General features: G+C 35.6%; 1 protein-coding gene and 1 pseudogene across 1 annotated transcript; both read right to left on the bottom strand.

Annotated features, from left to right (window-relative positions):
* Positions 1-2,548: 2,548 nt before the first annotated feature.
* LOC129451200 (uncharacterized) lies at positions 2,549-8,707 on the bottom strand (annotated as a pseudogene).
* A 652-nt stretch (positions 8,708-9,359) lies between these two features.
* Positions 9,360-16,646, bottom strand: LOC141369338 (uncharacterized). Its single transcript, XM_073875560.1, has 17 exons — positions 16,383-16,646; positions 16,086-16,215; positions 15,892-15,957; positions 15,759-15,812; positions 15,279-15,662; positions 14,238-14,339; positions 13,916-14,148; positions 13,657-13,829; positions 13,453-13,546; positions 12,830-13,177; positions 12,580-12,697; positions 12,241-12,332; positions 11,629-11,752; positions 11,357-11,461; positions 10,993-11,160; positions 10,425-10,598; positions 9,360-10,205 (listed from the first exon to the last, which is right to left on the bottom strand). Exons 1-17 carry the CDS (start codon positions 16,521-16,523, stop codon positions 9,973-9,975), a joined length of 2,739 nt encoding a protein of 912 aa, XP_073731661.1. The 5' UTR covers positions 16,524-16,646; the 3' UTR covers positions 9,360-9,972.
* Positions 16,647-22,652: the final 6,006 nt, after the last annotated feature.

Here is a 22,652-nt window from a genome sequence, read left to right on the forward strand (position 1 = left end):
ATAGTTCGTTGCTATGGTGGTTGCTATGAGGCTGCTATCACTGAAACCACGTAGCTTGCATGACATTCAATAACATTTCCTACAGAAAACAAAAACTTGATAATTCAACAATATAATCATTTTGAACAATTTCTCATTCGATTTTGAGAAATTAGTTTTTTGGTAGCAGAAGGTTACGGAAGTGCATTGTGTTGAAGGCGGGGTTTGCGTGTTCTGCTGTTTCGGCGTTGTGGCTAGAAGGGATAGAGCAACAGCAAAATCTCGCGGATGAGCGCTGTTATTATCCTAATCCTATCCCCAAAACCTAACCCTAAACCAAACATTTCACGTGATTTAAGACAAGTTGTATCACATCTAGACAGATCCGCTGTTTCCATCCGAATTCTACCCCAAACCTAACCCTAAATCGCGTAGCTGTATCCCATCTAGCAAAAAACACTGTTTCGGCTAAATATCTTTTAAAAGAAACTTTTTTTACATTTTCTTAACGTAGATCATCTAGATGCAGCATAATTAATAGTTTGTCTGAACTAGGTGTAGATATATTCAGAAGATATATGTTTTACAGCCCTACTTTGCAAACCAGAAAAACTACAATTTTAGAGCTGATTCGTATCAAGCTGCATTGCGCACCTGTAGGGAATTGTAGTTTTTTAAAACATTTGTGTTTTTCTTATAATTGGAGGTTGTAAATAGTGAGTTGAGAGTACAGTAAGGTGTTTATGGGGATTGTTAACACACTTATGCAATCAGATTTTAAATATTTAATTGTTAAATAGGTTTAAATTAATTTTAACCATATTTGACAGTGTCCCAAGTTGTTGACTATATTGACAATATAACTTAGGTCAAGAGCTCTCATTAAGAGTTTGTCCCATGTCTATAGCCCCTTTTGTTGCCTAATTATAAGCCTTCAAAAATGCACCAAGATGATGTTTCAAAGGTCCGTATTTCAAAGCAGGAGCCATGTAGATTCTTTATACTGACATATGTTATTCTGCAGGTCAAGACCTTTCTAACGATGTATTTGGCTTAGCTCTACAACAAACTTTTCATGTTCTCATTTCAACGTACACAAGCCATCTCAGGTGTAGTTTCAGAGATCACTTTGAAGGCTCAATAAGGTTAGGGTTAGATAAAATAAAGCTGTTTGTTTCTTTGTTTGTTTCTGGCTGTGTAAACAGACCCCACACCTTGATGAATACCTGGTGTTGGCCACGCACACACAAACTGGGCATTTCTGTTTGGGCTTATATGCATAGGCTATCTATTTATGTTAATGCTGCTATGATAATTAAAAACATACCATTAATAAATAAGACCATAGTCTGATGGGTAGTCATCTCCGATTGTAGGCTACTTGTGGTAGACAGTGTTTGCTACATACTGTACATAATGTATGCTCTCTTGCATCTTTTGTAGCCTATTTATTTTTGTTTAAATGTTTTCTTTTGAGCTCAACTAAAAATGGCAAACAGGCCTATTTAGTTTATCCATTAGAGTACCATTTGCCTCCTTCCAAACCTGTCACTTTGAGAAACTGAATGCTTCAGCTATGTGTGCCAAATACAGTATAGGAAGACAATGTATTGTTTCATGTACCTTCTTCTAAGCAGAAAGACAGGCCTGAGCAGTATGTAAACTATACCGTGAATGTATGTGGATCAGGTGTGTCCAGTCATAAAAATTCTGCCCACATAAAATAGGACTAAATTAATATATTTTAAATATACCCATAATATAGTAAAGTGTAGTATACAGTACAGGCCAAAAGTTTGGACACACTTGACTAAAATATTAACTATGTTTATAAAAATCTTTTAATCTGAAGGTGTATGGTTAAAGGTAACGTTTTTTGAAAAAACTATACCTGTGCGAAACAGTTCTAACCCTAACCCTAACTTCAAGAAGCTTCTTGATAAAATGACATGAGTATGGTTTTGCAATTCTGGGTTAAGGGTGACTGCACTTCAGATGCTAAAATATAACAGTTTTGATTTATTTTGGATGCTTTTAGTCACCAACATAATTCCCAAAGTTGCATTTGTGTTATGCCATAGTTTGGACGAGTTTATTATTATTCTGTTATGTGGAAAATATATAAATAAAAACGAGTGAGTGTGTCCAAACTTTTGGCCTGTACTGTTTATTGTTTATTATTTAAAACTTTGTTAATGAATGCTACAGCATACTGTAGAGTAATAAATACACTTTAAAAATAGATGTGTTAAAACAACACAATCAGTTTTATTATTGGAACACCAAATTTTTGTTACTTGTGTTGTCACTTTAATTTTAACACAAAATGACACATAATGTGAAATTACTTAATCATTCCAAAAAATTCCTTACAACTGAGCATAGCAAGTTTTTTAACTCATGATAGGTTTCTGATCTCAAATTTTTTGTATTACTTTCAATTCATATATAAATATATTTTTTGTCATGATGGTTCTTAATAGAGATTTGCTTCAACTTTATCTGTATGATGGAGGAAAATCACTTTGATAAAGCAGATACACATAACATCATCATCCTCATCATCGTCGTTCATAGCAACCATTATATTTAAAGTTGTTTAAATTGTACTGTTCAGTTGTATATCAAAGTATCCACAAGTATCACTACTGCTCTAACATAAACAAACTTTTCGATATCCAATTTGCCAAATACCTCTCAGTGACAGCAAGACTGCGAAAAGAAGTGTAAGTTATATAAAGTATTTAATCATAACATGAAATCAAACTTTGACTCACTGTATTGAAAAGTATGGTGAGGTCCTTGCCAACACCCAACCATACCGAAGCATTGATAAAAGATGAAACAATAGGCTACTTATCATTTACAAACTGTGGCCTAAATTCAGTACAATAGATATTAATTGGTCCCCACATGTCCCAGGTAAAGGGACCACACTTATGGTGCCAACAAATGACAACAATAAATAAAAATTAGAGTGAATTAAAAATCTGTTTTATTCATTTAGGTGTAATCATTACAATACATTTGCATGAAAAAGATTAAATGGCACCTAATACATAAAAAAAGTGTGTGTGTGTTTGTAGTGATGGGGTCATGAACAAAGTAAAAACAACTCAAAGTTAAAACATAAAACATCTTGAGTAACTAGCATGTTTCCTATCACTGATGCAGCGCTACAGGCTGTTTGCATGGTGTCTTGACACTTTCATTTAAGGCACATGTTTTTTTAAAACCACATGCAGTGTGTGACCATGATCATGAACACCACTTCTTTGAAGCATTCTTCTTTCTGTCATCGAAAAGGACGCGGCAGACACAGCACAAATTGCCTCCATCTATCAAAACAAATATATTTAAGTCAAGCCAGTTAGTTGAAATTAATACTCATGAGCATATTTTAAGTAACATTTCAAAGGCAGTTTATTCATTTGTAACTATTGCCAAATTAAAATGTGGGTATTGCTGACGCTCAATCATAAGATACAAGCAGGTCAACAAAAAAGAATTCCTGGGGCACATTTCAGAAAGCGGAAACAAGGAAAACTCTGGGTTTTCCATTTCAGAAATATACGTAAATCAAACATGATTCAGAAGTGTAACTCAATATTCAAAAATCTCACCACCTCTTTATTCTTCAGCTTTAGCATTACTAACTGTAATGCCATAACTCATACAGTCGTAGGTTGGCCTGTTCTAGCCATTCATAGGCTTGTACATGGGAATATGATCATTTTGAAAGCAATTGTTGGTGTGCTCACCTTCTATCTCTGTTTATAATTTAAGACAATGTCCTGGACAACACCCTTTCCCCTTTAAGGTGTTTTTATACATTAGGTCCCAAATGTATGTACAGAGCTTGGAAAAAGTCTGTTTATGTTTTCTGCACGTTCTGCCTGGAAACTGCCCCTTGAAAGACTTACAAAGTGAATCTAGTTTAATGCTGTTAGATCCTAAATGAAAGAATTGGAGGCTGATTTGTCACAGTGTGTCACTGTGTAGTGGATTGATTCCCTTTTAAAATGTTTTGGTCTATGGTTCTGTTCCAATATCTGTTCTTGTTAAAGTATTGTAATCTGTTGAAACTACCTGTTTTTATCCATGTTGCTGCCTACAAACCAGGTCTACTTAGACTGGTCTACTATGAGGAAGAGCTTATTATTCTCAATGGGACATAAAAATCAGCACAATTTGAAAAGATACCTTAATCTGCAGTCATCACGATAGCTACAGTAGTGGCTGTTTCTGAGGACTGTTCTTCCAGCTCTGTAGAACATAAAACATAATAACAACTTTCTTAATACAACGTTTGAATCTAATTCATAATGCAATGTGTCAACATTTATACTGTCAATAGTTAATTAGTAAATTGTAGGTTAAATATAGATACAGTACCATTCATTGTTTGCATCTAAATATCAACATCCAATTCAAAGTGTAAAATTATCAGAATACCAACCATATAGACCATTTAGCAAGATCTAAACAACACTGGTCTAGAAACACTTCCTGTTTCAGATTGTAACTCTCTTCTTTATTTCACATATAAAGAAAACATCTTAAACATGTTTCTCTAACTTTTTGATTAAGTTTTATATGTCCTGTTGGTTGTATTTTATCCCAACGTTTATGATGTGTTAAGAAACTGATACAGAAAGTGCTTCTGGACCAGTGTTGTTTACATCTTGCAAAATGGTCTATAAAAGATGTTAAATGTCACCTGAATAAATATTGTATATATAAATTGTAATTTTCATACAAGTGAGCTTTTCTCTTTGTGTCCAATGTCAATGGCAGACTTTTCAGAAGAGTAGTTTTAATTAAGCTTGAACTTAAGCAATACCATTCAAAATGTATTACAATGAAAAGAAATACCATTTTCACACATGGCCTCTAAACTTTCTGGGCAACATCTGCTGTGTCTGTTGATTTGAAGATATTAAACTATCACACACAGATTTCATCTTTTGATTTGATTATTGTTTTAATAATGTGTACAGTGGTGAAATGTACAGTGTAATGACCACAATTACATATCTAGTAAACTATGCTTCTTAAGTTTAATGTTATATATTTATTTAAAGATAAAATAAAAACAACTCAGCGTACCTTCTGCATCCATCGCCTCTAACATTCCTTCTGCTTTGTCAGTGGAGTTGCATTGTGCTGCATCTAATTAATGTATAGGGAAAAAAAAGAAACACTTAGAAGCATAACAAATAACTTTCTGCATCACACAGCAGTATTAATGAAGAAATATTATTTTATAGATAAAATTCAACTGTTGCCAAGGGCCATCACAATCACTCGTCAAATTCAACTAAACAGCTATAGGATATTCTGGAGAGGTGCCTTTTTAGAAAATGTGTCCACTTTAATGAGGAAACTGCAACTGAGAAATAGTGTTACATCCCTTACAAACTGTCATAGACACATACAGAATCTATAACCTGAATCTGTTTCAATTGAATTACATTTAATTTTTAAAGTGCCAATTCATAACAAAGTTACCTCACACAGCACTTTTCAAACAGAGTAGGTCCAGAACATATTGTACTCTTTATATTATTAGGCTACAAACTCGCAGAAAAAAAAGGTACACGAAGATACAAAAGTTGACATTGGGACAGTACCTTCTAAAAAAGTACACTTTTGTACCTAAAAGGTATACATTGGTACCGCCAAGCTACATGCTGGTACCTCATAGGTACATATATGTACCTAAACGGTACATTTTAGGACCTTTTTAAAAGGTAGTGTACCAGTGACAAAAAGGTAGAACTTTTATACCTTTTCTTTCTGAGAGTGCAGTGGCAACTTCCTTTTAATATGCAGGGACTTCGAGCAGAACCATGGTTTATAATGGGCAGCCATTTGCCTCGACTGGTTGAGGTGAGGGGACATGGAGAAATATAGTGGCCCACATTCTAAAATGGTTGTTTTTTTTAACGCATTTTAAGTAAATATTGGACAGAACACACCACTGGGTTAACATTGACCCAATGCTGGGTTGTTGTAACCCAACTGCTGGGTTTATTATTACCCCATGGTTGCATAACAACAATCCAGCATTAGTTCTATCCGATATTCAATCATTATGGGTCAAAAATTAACCCAGCCATTTTTAGAGTGTTGCACTATACAAAGACTGACATGTAGGCCTGTATTATTGTTTAGTTAACTTATTTTTCCCACTTTGCATAGAGCCAAATGATCTGCTGAAACACAGGTGGAGAAACAAAACCACTGTTAATCTCACTTACTGATTTCAAATGAAATCTCCTCAGCAGCTTGCAAAATGGCCTCCAACTGGTTCCTTCCATAAACGGATGGCTTCTTGGAAGTAAGGCTGTTGGGCAGTCCAGTAACTTTAATTGTCTTTCCCTGATTCACCAGGGATTGGTAGGGGAGCCTTCCAGTACCTCCAGCATCCTCTGAAAGACACGGGCAAACACATGCATGTACATGTTACACATTGTAACACAGTCGGACAATTGTGACTCTCCCATCCTGTTAAGAGCCAGTGTACAGGCTGTAAACAGTCGGTAATGTGTCATAATCTTATGGTTGATGGCCACAAATAAGTTACTGATGTGGTAATAATGCCATGAAAACATGAAGGTATATTAGGTTATCAAGACTTAAAAAGTGTTTGAACATATGCTTACTATATTTTTGGTTAAACAGATCTTGCACTTTCACAGCAGTACATTGACCTCAACTCTGGTTCTCGGTGTTGCGGCTGAGAAGCTGGCTACAGATGTAACAACAGACAACAATCAATTTTATAAAACTATATATTGGCACTACTACAGAGTCCATTTCTGTGGATATAAGAATATTTTATATAACCAATATTACCTTTGAAATGCAGTGCAAAGTTCACTGTGTCTGTTAAGTCCAGGAAATCTGCAGCTCCTTTGCTGCTCAGTTCATACAACTCTAAGCTTTTGTCGGTCAAATGATAAAATGGCTGTTTCGACACCCAAAGCCTCAAGCTTGGACACCTTTACCAAAAAAGACAATCACAAAATAATTGTATACATATACATTAATTTTTCACAGTAACATTAGCTCAGTGTAGTAGTTGATATGCTCAGCTATGATTTGTGCAAAGGTAATTTACTTGCTATTAATTTTTGCTTGCTATCAGAAATAATCTGCTCTAAAGCAGAGGTTTTATACAATGCTCATTCAAGACCCACTATCCTGCAAAGTTTAGTTCTAACCCAGCTCCAACACACCTGCCTATAATTGTGATTCTAAAGCTCTTGATTTGCTTGTTCAGGTCTTTCTGACTAGGGTTGGAGCTGAACTCTGCAGGACAGTGAAACCCCAGGAACAATGTTGAAGACCTCTGCTCTAGAGGGACTCTGTTGTTATTGATTCTTTGCGGAAGTTTGGGCCACAAAAGCAATTTGTTTATGTTGTTTACTCTGAAACCATCTATACATTAGCTTTGTTAACATATAGAACAATATCCAACTAATATTTGACTCATGGCCATATGTGACTACTAATGTTTCTATTGACAACCTTGATCTAAATAGACTAGCCCGACAAGTAGGACTTTAGTTTGAGAAAGTTGTATGTGCCTTTGACAATCTCTTCAATGTGAGAATATTTGAAGCTGATAGCCTTGTATACAAAAATCAGATGGAATACTCTATAGGGATGAATTCATTTGAAATGTTGAAAAAACAATAGATAAATAATCTAGTTGTCTGTCACAATGTTTTGCTAACATCGCATTTGCTGTCGGTCATCCTTGTATCTAATACTATAATAATACCACTAATGCATAGCAAATGACACTTCTTTTCAAACCTCTAACTTTAGCTTCTTCAGGTGCTAAGATCCTGTGCCTGGCCATGTGCCCTCAGTGCTTTTGCTTCTTGACAGTATTTGTCTTTGTCCTCTTCCCCTAATGTGGACCACTTCCTTAATATCGTTCATTGTGCCTGAGGAAAAAATAGATGCACAAAATCTTTAGAGTCAGTATCTCTTTTTTAAAGTAAATTCAGGGCATTGTCACAATTGTCCCAACTCCCCAGCTTTATGATCCATACCTGATTAAGATGCGATTGTTTAAAAAAAAAAAAAAAAAAAAGGAAAGATATGCACAATGGAGTTAATCGCAATAATGAGTTTATAGCTTATTAGGTGTGCTTCAAATCATGTGCACTTTGCAGTTTGTTTGGCGTATGACTTTAAATAACAGTGAGAGAGATTTAAAAGAATATTAGGAGCAGTCTGCTTTCCAAATGAGGTTTTATTTAACAAAATTTGGGAGGCACACATTCAGGTAATCAACTAATCAGTGCAAGAGGAAGCCTTTAAATAAAGCCATCTCTCATCTCTATCCTGTGACAAGTTTAACAACATCCCTCCACCACCCCATCACCTCACTCTTGGCTCTATCTTTTCAAAGAAACAAAAAAGGAGGGGGGACTCTGGGTCCAGGCCAAATTCCAACTCTGAGCCCTCCCCGGACAGCACGCAAAGATGCATACAATTTATATATATAATTACTTAATTTTGAGATTTCTGTGTGTGTCCTTTTGCTCCTCATTAATGTTTGTTCTCTCTTGTTGAATAACAACAAAGAAAGAAAAGGCTAGTCAGTTATAGTAGACTGTGGATTTTGCAGATCGTAACCATCATTCTTAAGACACACTTGCCTAAAGCTTCCAGATTAGCTATTGTAAGGCTTACCTCTCTGGGCCATCTTCAGACACTTAAAACATTAACAGAGAAAAACTTGTACTAGACAGATTTGTAAAAGGAGCCTCTTTATAAACAGCTTGGCCCAAAACCTAATTTTGGATTGTTTGACATAGACATATAGCATGTAAGTAATAAAACAAACTTACCAAAGAAGTTCTTGCACTTTTGGAAACCTGTTGGAAATGGATTCTGTAAAACAAGAGAAAAAGTTAGGTAAAGATGTATTAATGTTACACAGATAGACAGATACATAAACAGGCAGATAAGCAAGACAAACAGGCAGACCTGTGCCTTTGGGTTTTATTTTCCAAGTTCAATGTTGATAAAAAAGCAATTAATGTTTATGTTAGCCTAAATCACTGCTGACACACAGAGACAGCAAAGTCTATTTCTAAAAGATTTGTGATGATCATCTTTTGTATGTAATTGTAAGCATTAAGGTAACACTCAGAGTCGACAGGTGTACTAGTAGAGCAGCAGCCTGATTAAACTTAACATTATTTTACCATAAGGTTCCTGTGTGGGAATGCAGCTTTGTTCAAACCCACAGAACTTTATTTTACATTCAAGTCAAGATCCAAAGGTTTGCAAAAATACCAAACAGCCATAAATACCTTTTGGGTTTGAATAGTTCACTCAGTATGAGTATGATATAGTTTCAATAAAGCTTTAATGAACAGATAAACAATATAAGCAATCAGCCTTCTTGTCTTACAGTGTGGAAACGTCATTTTTACAGGCTAACTTTGCGTTTTGATATTAAACAAAATTTCATCATTGGCTTCAGACATGCAAAACATGGTAATTAGTAATGTTAATGCTGAAAAAAAAAACAGCTAGTGGTGGTGGGCTGGTCTTCCCAGCCTGGCAAACCTGGTCAAGCTGGTGGGTTAGCTGGTTTTCCAGCCTGACCAGATAAGTTCAGCTTAAATAGTAACAAAAACACGAGAGCTGATATCACGCAATACTTCCTGACGCTGCAGCCGGCGACCCTCTGGCCCAAAGTTGCAAAGGTAGATTTTCCACTCACAGGTGATGGGGGGCGTGAGATGACCACCATTTAACCCGAGAAAAGTTCAGTTGAGGTAAAAAAAAACATAGTTCACCTTTAAAAAGAGTTTGTGTAGTGTAGTCCATCCTCAGTACAATAAAAGGTCAAGGTGAAAAGGTAAAATCCATTAAAAAACCGATTTTCGCGACTGATATTAAAATTCTGACCAAATTGTGAAAACAATCTTCTTCACTAGAAGACAGAGTGGACACTTTTTATACTGCCTGTGGGGAAAAATCCTCTTCGTCTTCATCCTCCTCCTCATAATCCAAACCATACTGGATATCTTCCTCATCCACGTACTCATCTTCTTTCAACTCACAATTGTCTAGTACGTTACTGTACAGCTGACGAACAGAGGAGATGTGACTTTTAAGGTAGGAAAGTCTTTTCATAAGTAGAGAATGAAGTCCTAGAATTCCACTTTCAGAAAATCCACAGTCCTGTTCTGCAAGTAACAAAAAACCCACAAAATTAATTATTATGTATTATGTTCTGCTGTAAATTTTCGCTGAATTTACAGCATCCATTAACTTATTCACCAGTACAGAGCAGCAGTTATGACTAAATACCACAGATTCATTTAAAGAGCATAATATTGTGGATAAACTGTATTGATGTTATTATTGTGTACACAAGATAAAACAGGAAATTATGTAGGACTTACTCTTCTTTTTCATTTCAACAGCAATATGGCTGGAATGTTCATTTAGAACAGAAAGGTCTCTTTTGAGGCATTTCCAGTGATTTTTGATCTCCTTCAGGACAATGCACTCCTCTTCCGTAAGCCGGTTTAGGAGCATAAGTTGATCAAAGGCATTTTTTTTGGTGATAAGATTATCTGTGAAGATGTTTTCAAAAATAATGCAAGGAATAGTTTATCAATTTACTTTGTACAAAGTCTGTAAAATATATAAATGATAAATTAATCAACATATATATTTTGACAATTGCATGGCTACAATTGAGTTTTACTGAATGTATTACATTTAATTAATGACAACTTTTAAAATACGTTTTTAGTATATTAACAGATATTATGGATATAAGTTATGATGGGTAAGTTACTGCATTTGGTCTTGGGGGATTAAATATGCTTACACTGCTGCAGAGCAAGTGATAACTAGGTACAGCTGAGACAATTGCTGATGCACAATAGGCATAAACAATATTCACTGTAAGCAGCAGATAGGTCGATACATATCAGAATTTAAATGTGTAACAACAAAACATACCACGCTCATCCAGTATCCATGGCCACGCATAACTCTCAGATGCCAGAATTGCATCAACTGACTGCAGTTTCTCAGGTGCTGCACTGTTGTATTCATCTACAGCTGCACTAAGTTTGGCTTTTTCCTCCACAATTTTTCTGCGGAGTTTGTGTCTTCTCTTATTTCCATCTAAAAAGACAAAAGCATGCCATAATATGTTTTTTTTTTCTAAAATAAAAGTTAAATAAATACATAACACATTTATTTTGTTGCCCAAAGATGTTGAGTTTAGAGCTATTCAGGGTCTCACTATTATAAAACACTGCAACCTAAGGTTGAAATTGTTAAAAGCTTTAAAATGATTGAATGTTTAAAGTGCTCTTACCTGTTTGACGGTAAAGGTTGTGCTTCCTCTGCCTGATGCTCACATATAGCGCCTCAATCACCTTTTGAAGCCCCTGTTGACTGCCTGCGCTCTCCTCAATTGTTGCTAAATTATTGATAAGATATGCTTTTAACAATATAAATAAAAATTTACATCTATGATTACATCAAAGGTATAAGGATGAAGCTAAAATCATACATGACAACACTCTGTGAAAAATAAAAAACAATATCTTAGCAGTATAGTGCTATGGTAATCTATAACATGACTACCTGTATCAGATTCAGCCCACTGCTTGATTTCATTGATCCAGTCTTGAAGCTCATCATCTGTTACTGCCAACTCTCTCTTTATTGCATCAAGCTTTAAGGACTCCTCCTGAATTTTTGCTTTGGTCTAATGAATAACATAACACCATTAAGTGCATTTATTAAACATAAAAACTACTGACAGATGCATACATGATTAATGAGCATGGGCATGAAAAACAGCATAAAACAATTTTATAAGTAGCAATAGGCTTTATGCCCAGCTGCACCACCTCCCGAACTTCAGCCAGCTCCTTGTTTTTCTGTCTGCCATTATTGGACAAACTGATTAATCCAGGTGTGCCTGACCTCAGTAGTCACAACAACAATAATCAGACACACCTGGATTAATCAGTTTGTCCAATAATGGGAGACAGGAAACAAGGATCTGGCTGAAGTTCAGGAAGTAGTGCAGCTGGGCATAAAGCTTATTACATTTTGACTTCCTAATGTTTTTTTCACACACTTACACACTGCACTAACACCGCACTACAAACTGCGATAGACATAATACAAAATAAATAAATAAATAAATAGCTTTCACCTGTAAAAGAAAAGGGCAATTTAGAAATATACCTTCATTAATCTTCGGGACAGCACTTTTCCAAGGTTCTCAAATTTACGTTGATTCCATGCCATGGCCTGGATAGTTATCATGTCTGTTCTAGCTAAACAATACACAGAAAAACAAATCAATATTGTTAACCCCCCCCAAAAAATATTGATGTTACTTTTTTCATTTTCGATGTATTTGGAATGCAAATATGAAAATGGTATTGCGCTAACACCTCTGTGCATGGATACAGGATCAGGCAAAAGTTAAATTGTAATGCCATTCAGACAGTAATGTATTTTGTGAGTACATTTAACTTATATTTTGTAACTTTGTATTGTATATTTGCAGCATACACTTACCTCCTTTGGTCATGTATTTGCTACATATAGCAGTTCTTGACAGGAAGCTGTTAACTTGTTCCACCTCTTCACCCAGGGTGGTGCCTGCTCCATCTTGATTTCGACCTCCCCACTTAATCTTGTTCATGGATCAAATATTTAACAGGGTTAAAATAATCTCAACAGTGTGTTTTAAAATATAAGTACCAATTACTGAAAATAAATATAGAAGTCACAAATTGGTATCTTTATTTTATGGACAACAGTTTACCTCACATTTCCAAGAGTGGGCCTTGGCATGCATCACTGACAGGAATGGCTTCATGTCCAGGAGAGGAGAGAGCTCTGGACAGTCACTAACCACTCTCTGCAAGTATGGCCAGTACTTGCATATAACATCTGTGCACATGAACTGCACATTCCTTGGTGTCAACTCCTTTTGTAAAAACATGGGATATGCAAATATTTCTCCCCTCATCATGTTCAGACTTCTCAGAAGCACACCATGTCGACAGACAGCCACTTCCATGCCCTCCTCATCCAACTTGTTGACTTTCTTCGGGACAGACTCCCGTGCTGCAGTCCACTGACTCGATCCACAGACACCTTTTCCAACTGACTGAGAGAACAAAGTAAAATAAATACAATGTGATGATTCAACACCAAATTATTAATTACCTATATGTATACATGTCTAAATAAAGATGTGTAAAGATTTTTTTTTACACATTTCAAATTGCTACAAGTGAATTTTTTGATTTACTGAAATTTTAAGCCATGCTAGATTCAATGCATTGTTCTTAATTTTTGTCGTTAAGTGAAAATTTTCATTTCTAATTTTTGTTTAGGATACCATTTCAAAAATCATTAAGACAAAACAGCAATACAACTTACATGCTTTGTCTTATCATTAATGTAGTCCACAAACTTGGAAACATCTTCATCCTCACAGACAAAGACACCCTTAAACAAGCCATGATCTTCATCCCTTCAAGATAATTAGAAGGGCTTCATTTAATTTAATCTAATGAAAAACTAACTGAAATAAAATATTATTTTTAAATGCTTTTTGAAAGACAGATAAAATACTTCCCCTACCCTCTTTTGAAGCGATACATTTTCCGGTTACCATCTACTGCCACAGCAAGCATAAATGGAGAACAGGCCGGACAGTCAAACACTTTGAGTCCACAAAGCTGATCGATTTCGAACTGGCAGTATCTCCATTCGAAAAAACTTCTTTGAAAAGAATCTGCGCATATCTTTCCATTCTATAAAATAAAACCAATATGAGAAATGGCTCTTTACCAAAAAAATACAAGATGAAAAATAATTTGGTAATTAATTCAATTAATACTCGGCCAAAGAACTCTGTCCGCTGTTCTAGTAAACTGGTGAAGGACTGTCTAGACATTCCAGGAGCAGCCAGTTTCATGTGGTCATAGGACACAAATAAATCTATTTTATATAATGTTTCACAGCTCGCTGTGGCAGGCCAGTAACCAGACTTGATCAGTTGCGGGATGCTGGTTGTTCTGCTCAGGAGACATTTTGGACAGGTGAAGTGTGGCAAGCTGACATTGTAGCGACCTATTGAAGAAATAATGCATTCATTAATGTATTTGAAATATATATATTAAAATATTTGTTTTTGTTTGTTTGTTTTAAACTGAACTCACCATCGATTCCTATTAGAATGGCCCTTTTACCTTCTGACACCTCAATGGCATCAGTACCACATTGGCAAATTTGGTCAGGTATCTCAAGAGGCAAAAGGCAACCTAGAAGAAAACAAAAAGCTACCATAAATAACATTGTTTCATTATTATTATTATTATTATTATGACTACGTGGAAATTCACATTAAGGTTTAATAGACCTTTCTCACAGTAACCGGAAATACGTAATCGTCGTGAAAGCGGAGTTCCTGTCAAGCGTAAACACGCTAGAAAAACATAAACCCGGGCAAGTTTGAAATGGATCAAAGAGTCTATACAACTTCGTTAACGGATTTGCCAAATATTACATTTACTGATGTGACACGACTAATGGAGGAAAACTTTTTCCATGAAGAATTTGGCCATACATTTCTAGGTAAGTAGAGAGCAAGTCTAACTGTTACTGAACTGTTAACTAAAACGACACATTATTAGCGTGTCCACTTACACATAATGTATGTATAGTAGATGATATAGACTACCTTACTAAAACATTATAGTCTTATTGCTTTGAATAAAGCATTATGGTACCAATTACCTTAAATTACTGCCTATGATTGTCCAAGTTAACGTCTTGTGTGTATAGCAACAATAACGTTAGCCGGAAGCTATCATTATTAGTTAAGATTTTTGTCTGGTAATGTCTGTGATTGTATGTTTGTGTGTCAGGGTGAACTCGTTCCAAGAAAAAAGGGTAGAGACAGCATTTGGTTGCAAGCGGCGACCAGTGAGCTCTAAAATATAGTCGTCTTTAGTGAAGTGTCTGCTGCATACATAAGTGCTCCCCTTTCTTATGGTGAAGTTAGGTCCTTAATCTCGCTGGATAGCCTGAATCCACTTCTGTCTAACTTAACCATCAACAGGGAATTAATGGAACAGATACGGCTTTTTACATTGCCTTGACTGCGGAGGAAGTAGATTTCCGCGACGATTGCGTATTTCCGGTCATAAATACGGAAGTTGTGAGAAAGGTCTATATTTCTTAAAAAAGTAACTACATACTTTTTTCGTCAAATTGGATTTGGCCTTCAATATCCACCTTGACCACAGTTGTTGGGGATAGGGGTTGAAAGAATCCGTTCACATCTGTCTCTCGGTTGTGAAGTTTCCTTTCATGGGCCAATACATCACAGTCTGCACAATACCGCTGTTTAGGAATGCAGTCTTTACAGCGAATAATAGATTGCTTCAGTCTGCAGTGCTGGCACTGCTGGATCTCTGTATACTCCGCTGTTAATAACGACTCTACTATCTCTGGCCTCAAAGCTGCCCACTTCTTTTTACTCTGGGCCATGCGAATAGACCAAGTGTTTGAGGAAGTCAGATTTGTGTACTCAATGTCTTCACTATCAGCTAGAAGATCCTCTACCTCTTGATGAAGAGTTTCTGTAAAAGAAAGAAACTAATGCAATTATAGTCTACAGTACATGCTAGTTAGTTAGATTGATCCTTACGAAGCAGTAATGACACAATAATACACACCAATATCTTCAACAGATGGCCAAACAGTGTGAGCAGACAGTGATGGCCTTTCATCTAGGAACAATGAGACATAACAAATATTTAATTATAACTCTGCATGATTTTTTAAAAAAGTGTTGGAGTTATTACTCACCATGATCAATGTATCCTTGCCCAGACTCCAAAGATAATGTACTGTCTGAATTGTTGATCTTTGTAGCTACAAATAGAGATTTAATAGAGATGAATAGAAGTATAGAGTACAGGCAAATGATGGTGCTACACATTATCAGAGGAGAAAACTGTATGAGGTGCCAGAATACATTGTGCAAATATTGGAAGACATACAATTTGTTTTTGTTGCCTTTGTAGATACTGGCCTTCTCCGTTTAGGCACAAGATGCCCATACTCGTCCCTCTCCACAAAAGAGACTGGCTTGAGAAGAGTACCACTGGGGCGTTTGGTCTTCTTTTTCAGCTGAAACAAATTGGAAATAAACATGTTAAAATAAAATGCTAAAAGTGATTGAAAGTAAGGACTTGGAAATCTATAAACAGATAAAAATATACATTTATTAAAGCACCTTAAGTGTAAATAAAAAATTAACCAAATGAAGAAGAAAACTGAAATGTAATTTACTTTACCAGTGGAGGATTGAACATTTTAAGAATTTCTTCAGCCTCCCTGGTAGCTGCCTCAAGTTCAGCATTGTCAGCTTTCATTTGAAGATGCTCTGAAATAGTTGCAGCTTCCTGACATAACTGGTCGAAACCTGAAGATGCCATATTGAAGAAAAGAAAGAATGCAAAGAGAAATAGGCAAAACAAATTGAAAGAGGGACAAACAGAGAGAGGGGGAGAGTGAGAGAGAGAGAGAGTGTGTGTGTGTGTCAGTGAGTGAGTGAGTGAGTGAGTGAGAGAGAGAGAGAGAGTAGGAGAGTGAGTGAGTGAGTGAGTGAGTGAGTGAGTGAGTGAGTGAGTGAGTGAGTGAGAGAGAGAGTGAGTAAGTAGGAGAGCTTTCACAAGTGATGGCTCTTAAAAGAGCCGTTGGTTTAAATGTTGTGGAGTGTGTAAATGGAGGAGTATGAGATGTATGTGAAGAAACTGCAAGACAAAAAAAAATTGTGGATTACAACTTTTGGATATTTTTTAAAGTCTTTATTTACTAAACATTGTATGTGTATAACTATTTACAACAAACCACAAGATCTGCTCACTATCATAAGTCTATATAATAAGATAAATAATGAATAAAACGGCAATAGAATAAAACTGACCAAAAAAAGAAAGATCTGAATGTCTAAAGATTTCTGAATTGTACATCAAATATATTAAAAGCATAGTGTTGTTGTTACTGTTTTTTTACTATGTATAAAAAGGCTGAACTACTGTGGTAAAAGAATACGGTTTGCTGTTAATGTAACGTTACTTCAAAATACCAAAGTAGAAGTAGACTAACTGTGGTAAAAACATGGTACGATTTGTTTACTATAAACACAAAATACCACAGTAGAAGTACATTGGTAGTTAATTCCAAAAATATGAATATAATAAAATGATCGAAGATCCGTCGCGTGACTAAGTTAGCTTTTAATCACGCGCTAATCACCCACCACTGGATTATGTGTTGCTTTGAACTTATTTTGAACAAAAATAATGTAATATAGATGACTAATACAATTCAGTGAACATTTAGAAGCCGATCTGGATTAATAAAAAAACATATAATGAATTTAATATCGAACAACAAGACACTTTATGGTATACTCACAAAGATGTGGCGCGTTTGCAAATAGATGATAAATATCGCGATGATGTGCGAACGAGATTTGGGGTGTGCCGGTGTTGTGTCGAACTCAGTTCCCCCTATGTTTCTTCTTCTTCTTCTTCTTTGATTTTATGGCGGATTGCGAACCAACTTCCTAGGTGCATACCGCCACCTACTGTGGTGGATCCCCTATGTTTCCCTTTAGTGTAGTGCTTTTATAGCGTTTTCATCACGTTACATTTAGAAAGATTAAAGATTTGAATTGGTCATACTAAAAAGGCATAATATCATGTATTTTATAATACAATTTATTAAATATTTCATACATTTGACAGTTTTCTATTAGGGTATTTCCTTTAAAATATAGCCTGTCTTTTTCTTTTTTCCTTTACTGGTTGTTTTAAAAATGTAATGTTTGCATACATAATTAAATAAATATTATACATATAATATGATTCATACTGTAAAAATAATTGACTTACCATTAAGAACAATACAGATACATTACAGAAATGCACACATATACATCTCAGTAGCCATTAAAACTTTAAATATATAAATAATAAAACCTATAACGTGATAAAAAACGCCATAAAAACACTACACTGAAGGGAAAAATAGGGGGAACATAGGGGGAACAGACTTCGACACAACACCGGAACCACTCACAGTGGCACACCTAAAATGTATGCAGAATATTTATTTATAGTTTCAATAATTTTTTTTTACTTAACTTGGGCTATTTTTGTTTACTTAGAATATATATATATTTTTTAAATAAACCATTTTACGCGTAAGTTAAAAATATTTTATCTGACCCCTTGTGTCCATGGCGACGGGTCATGATTGTCACGTGACACACCGCAACAACAATAATGTATGCTTTTCGTTTTATTTCGTTGTTCCTTTATTTATTAAACATATTAACTAACTTGCTTACCATGTCAACCATCTAATATTCCGATCCTTCGTTTAAAGATCTTAATAAATGATCTTGATCTTTAACGATGTGGGTCCCGTCCACCGGATTTACAGCACCTGAATTCCCCAGCGTTTCTGGTAATCATGCCTGCTGGGCACACACAGATGTTCAGATGCACAACCAGAGTCACTTTTTGGCTACCGGACCGGGTCACGCTTCTTGAATGCGATGATGAACAAAATCGTATGGTATAGTACGATTTAACCTATTCGTATGAATTAGCACGAAATCCCTGCAACACAGGGCTATGTTAAATGCGATGAACTAATCGTACGATTTCGTACGAGCCAGCTCGTATGATTTCATACGATTTAGCCACTTGGTTAAATCGTTTGAATTATTACGAATTCGCCGTGAGATAGGGTTGGCCAGTCGCAGCTGGAACCAGCTTCCAGAAGAGATCAGATGTGCTCCAACAGTAGCCACATTCAAATCCAGACTCAAAACACATCTGGTTAGCTATGCATTTACTGAATGAGCACTATGCTGCGTCCAAACTGATTGCACTATATTTTATATGCACTATTTTAATTCTTTTCATTTCTCTTGTCATGGGCGTCGGAACCATTATAAGTGGGTGGAACAGGACCCACCCACTTTTTAAGACCACTGATAATGGACCCACCCACTTTTTCTCTCATTTAGCGCATTTGTCTGTTCACTTATCACGGCTGTTAGTCTAAATCCATTCCATTAGAACAGGGATCCTCAACCTTTGCTTTTTACACCGCGGACCCGTTTCAGCTTTTTAAAAAAAATTTGCGAAGGGAGGGGTCGCTGAGTTGCTGTTCGAACAAAGTGCGACATGTATAACGTTTTAAACCAGGCCCGGATTGGCCATAGGGAGGACCGGGAGGATTCCCTGTGGGCCGGTCTGTTTTTTGGCCACGACGAGGGCCGGAGTTGTCATGACACCGGGTTGAAGGTTGCTGCTGCACTTATTCAGCCCCACTCGCGTAATTTGCTGGCTTTAAAAATGTTAGCGCAAGACGCACAGGTTTCTTCTGCTTTTCAAAGCGCTCACCTGTGAACACGAGTTTAGATTCAGATGCGTTTATATGCGAGTGCGCTTGCCGCGCGTCTAGATGCTCGACCTGATACGAACAGCCACTTAAAGGAAAATCAGATAAATCGTGATTTTTACAAATCTAAGTCATACATGCAATAATGAATGGTCTATGAATAGTCATTATTATTCGTAAAAAAAAACTATTTGATGCAAAACTCGTCAGCTTATTTAAAACGTTTCATATGAATATAATTTTTTCTTAAGTAAAACAAGTCCATTAAATATTTGTTCTTTTATGACACAAGGTATTTGGCAATGTACATGATCCAAGTCCTAAAAATAAAGATAAGTATTTTTTATTTTTCCACCCGTAACGAGTTTGCCTGCCCAGTCTTAATAATTAACGGTAAACGAACTTAGTTTGCTGTTCTTAAAGGCAGCTCGAACCTTAGGTCGGACTCGAGCCCCAAGTTCAAGAAACAAGAAAAAACGGAGGAGATGTCGGAGGAGAGAAATGAATTTCGTCTGTTTGCGGAGGCACAGAGATGTTTAGCATATGCTTTTAATGATAAATGACACAGGTTCCTTTCAAACCTACGTTATGCTACTCGTTAAAATATTATTACTGCAGTAAAATAGTTTATTTTGATTATGGGGCCACGATCACTGGATAATTGTAAAGTTTTTTTACAGAAGCCTGCAATTACTTTTCATGCGATTATTACAGAAATGTACGTCTTCACGTATTAACATTATTTGCGAGGTACATTTGCAAATGATTCATAAAGTCATACCTCTGCAACTGTTTAATCGATTGTGTTTTAGAAGTACACATGCTCAAACTCTTATGACAGCATTGTTTCTAGACGGATACCATTAAATAAATTTATCTAATTTCCAGAATCTCACATTTATATTTCTCTAAGAGAGAGAAAGAGAGATTGGGTATAAAAAAGGGTATACAAAAACTGTTTACCTTCATTTGTTTTTCTTACCTGTTATTTCCTCAAAATAAAAAATAAACATTGTAGCCTACTGTCAGCAGAGTAGAGAAAAAAAATGTCACAGAGAAAAATAAATTAAATATGACATCTGTCATTATTTGCAAAATATTCGAAGGGCCATTACCAGAATTTTTTTTTTATTTTTTTTTAATATCTTTTATTTGGTAAACGCAAATGTTCAGGCTAATTAAAAGGAAACATGAAAATTGCATCTATTGCAGTAAGTGTAGTTTCCGTGGGGGGTGGGGGGGGGATTGTCGTGGGGACCCACCCACTTTTCATTTGCTTCCGACGCCCATGATTTTATTCTTATTTTTAACTGTTTTATACTTTTATTCCTGTTTTATTCTTTTTCACACAGTTAAACAGTTTTTATTAAAATCACATTTATTTTCTTTTAATTGATATTTACAAATTCATGTATCTTTGATTTCTTGTTTTCTCATTTCTATGTAAAGCACTTTGAATGACCTCTGTGTATGAAATGTGCTATACAAATAAACTTGCCTTACCTTGCCTTGCCTAACTGCAAAATTAAATTAAAGATAAACTTTGAATGTCGCGTGTTTAACACAGAATTTACAGCTAAATGTTTTAGCAGCATCAGACCGAAGTAGTATGTGTAATTTGCCCAAAAGTATTGGTTTTTAAGACCACAACTGGCTTTCCTCTGTTTTACCATATTTTTTCATGATAATTGATATGTAATAATTATCAAGCAATATACTTGTAATGATTTACCCTTAAGAATGATTAAACTACTGTGTAGTAAACATAGTTTTATTTGTAGTAACCACAAATTTACTATGATCTCACCATAATAACAATGGTATTTTTTGTAGTAAAACTACAGTAATACAAATGGTAATTAATCTGCTAAATCATGATTACTACCAAAATAAAGCCGTGGTTAATTTTCCTTATGATGTAAATATGGTTCACAATGAGAGTTGCATCCTACTATGCTAAATATATTACTTTGATTGTTATGTTTACTTTAGAACTGTAAATATGATATGCATAAGGCTAAGGAGTGGTAGTTTTTTTTTAAATATGACACTGTGTTTTTAAAAGCAGGGTAAAGAAGAAAAGTTCATGTCTAACTTTATTAAAGTATTACTTGAGTGTTGATTTGTAATAAATGAAGCTAAATTTTTCTGGGCTCTTCAAATGTATTTCAAAAGCCTACCTCAGTGGTTCTCAAACCGGGGCCCCAGTTTTATGACATTTTATAAAATACATACATTTATCATGAATTCTGTGTAATTAAACCTAAAAAAAATAAGGCTACTAACCAAAAGCACTACTTTGTATAATTTAATGTTTTTTATTAGGATGTTAAGTTTTAGAACAGTTTTTTGTCATAAATTTTCATTAGCGGGGCCGCAAAGGAATGCACCGTACACAAGGGTGGCCGTACGCTGAAAAAGTTTGAGAACCACTGGCCTACCTGATGTGGCCCTTGAGTCAAAAATATTTGCCTGCCCCTGGTCCAACGGATAGCCCAACCTGGGCATGACCACCCTAAAATGTGAATGCTGCCAAATATACCATTGGATCAGAGGGCTATCAGCCTGATCATTAATTACATGTAAAGTTTGAATTTTCATTGCTCACAAAATTATTTTTGTAAAACTTTACTAGACAAAGAAAAAAATGTTATTCACCTGTTTTGTTGAATTTCATGCATTTGAGAATTGAGTGTTAGATGATCCCATGATTTGTGTTCCTATTGCATATACAATTGTATGATCTTGTTTGGAGGGGATAGGGGTTTCGCCTATTGTAAAAATGGGGCAGCCCTGCTAAAAAAACAATAGACACCATCACAGAAATTCTATTAGATTTATTGGTTTTAATGGAAATTTTATTGGTTGTATTGGAAACTATAATGGTATCTATGGGTCTCTGTTGGTCTCTACTGGTATGTGTTGGGTTCTATTGGTGGGGCCATTAAATACTAATGGAATATGTCCCAAAACACCCTACAAAAAGGAATTTTGTAGTGGTTTTATTGGTGAAAGCTAATGGCTCATATTGTTATTTTAATGGAGACCATTAGGAATTTCTGTAATGGTTTTATTGTTTTTCAGGAGGGAGGCCCCCTAAAAATATGCTTGGCCCCCCTTGTGCCCCCCCCCCAAACAGCACA

This window comes from Misgurnus anguillicaudatus, chromosome 13 (genome assembly GCF_027580225.2).
Source record: "Misgurnus anguillicaudatus chromosome 13, ASM2758022v2, whole genome shotgun sequence".
Taxonomy (NCBI): domain Eukaryota; kingdom Metazoa; phylum Chordata; class Actinopteri; order Cypriniformes; family Cobitidae; genus Misgurnus; species Misgurnus anguillicaudatus.

Coding starts and splice junctions, on each gene's coding strand:
- LOC141369338 (XM_073875560.1), bottom strand. CDS start 16,523: ATGGCATCTTCAGGTTTCGACCAGTTATGTCAGGAAGCTGCAACTATT. Junction 11,161..11,356: donor CAACCTTTACCGTCAAACAG/GTAAGAGCACTT, acceptor TTGTCTTTTTAG/ATGGAAATAAGAGAAGACAC. Junction 10,599..10,992: donor ATGGATACTGGATGAGCGTG/GTATGTTTTGTT, acceptor ACATCTTCACAG/ATAATCTTATCACCAAAAAA.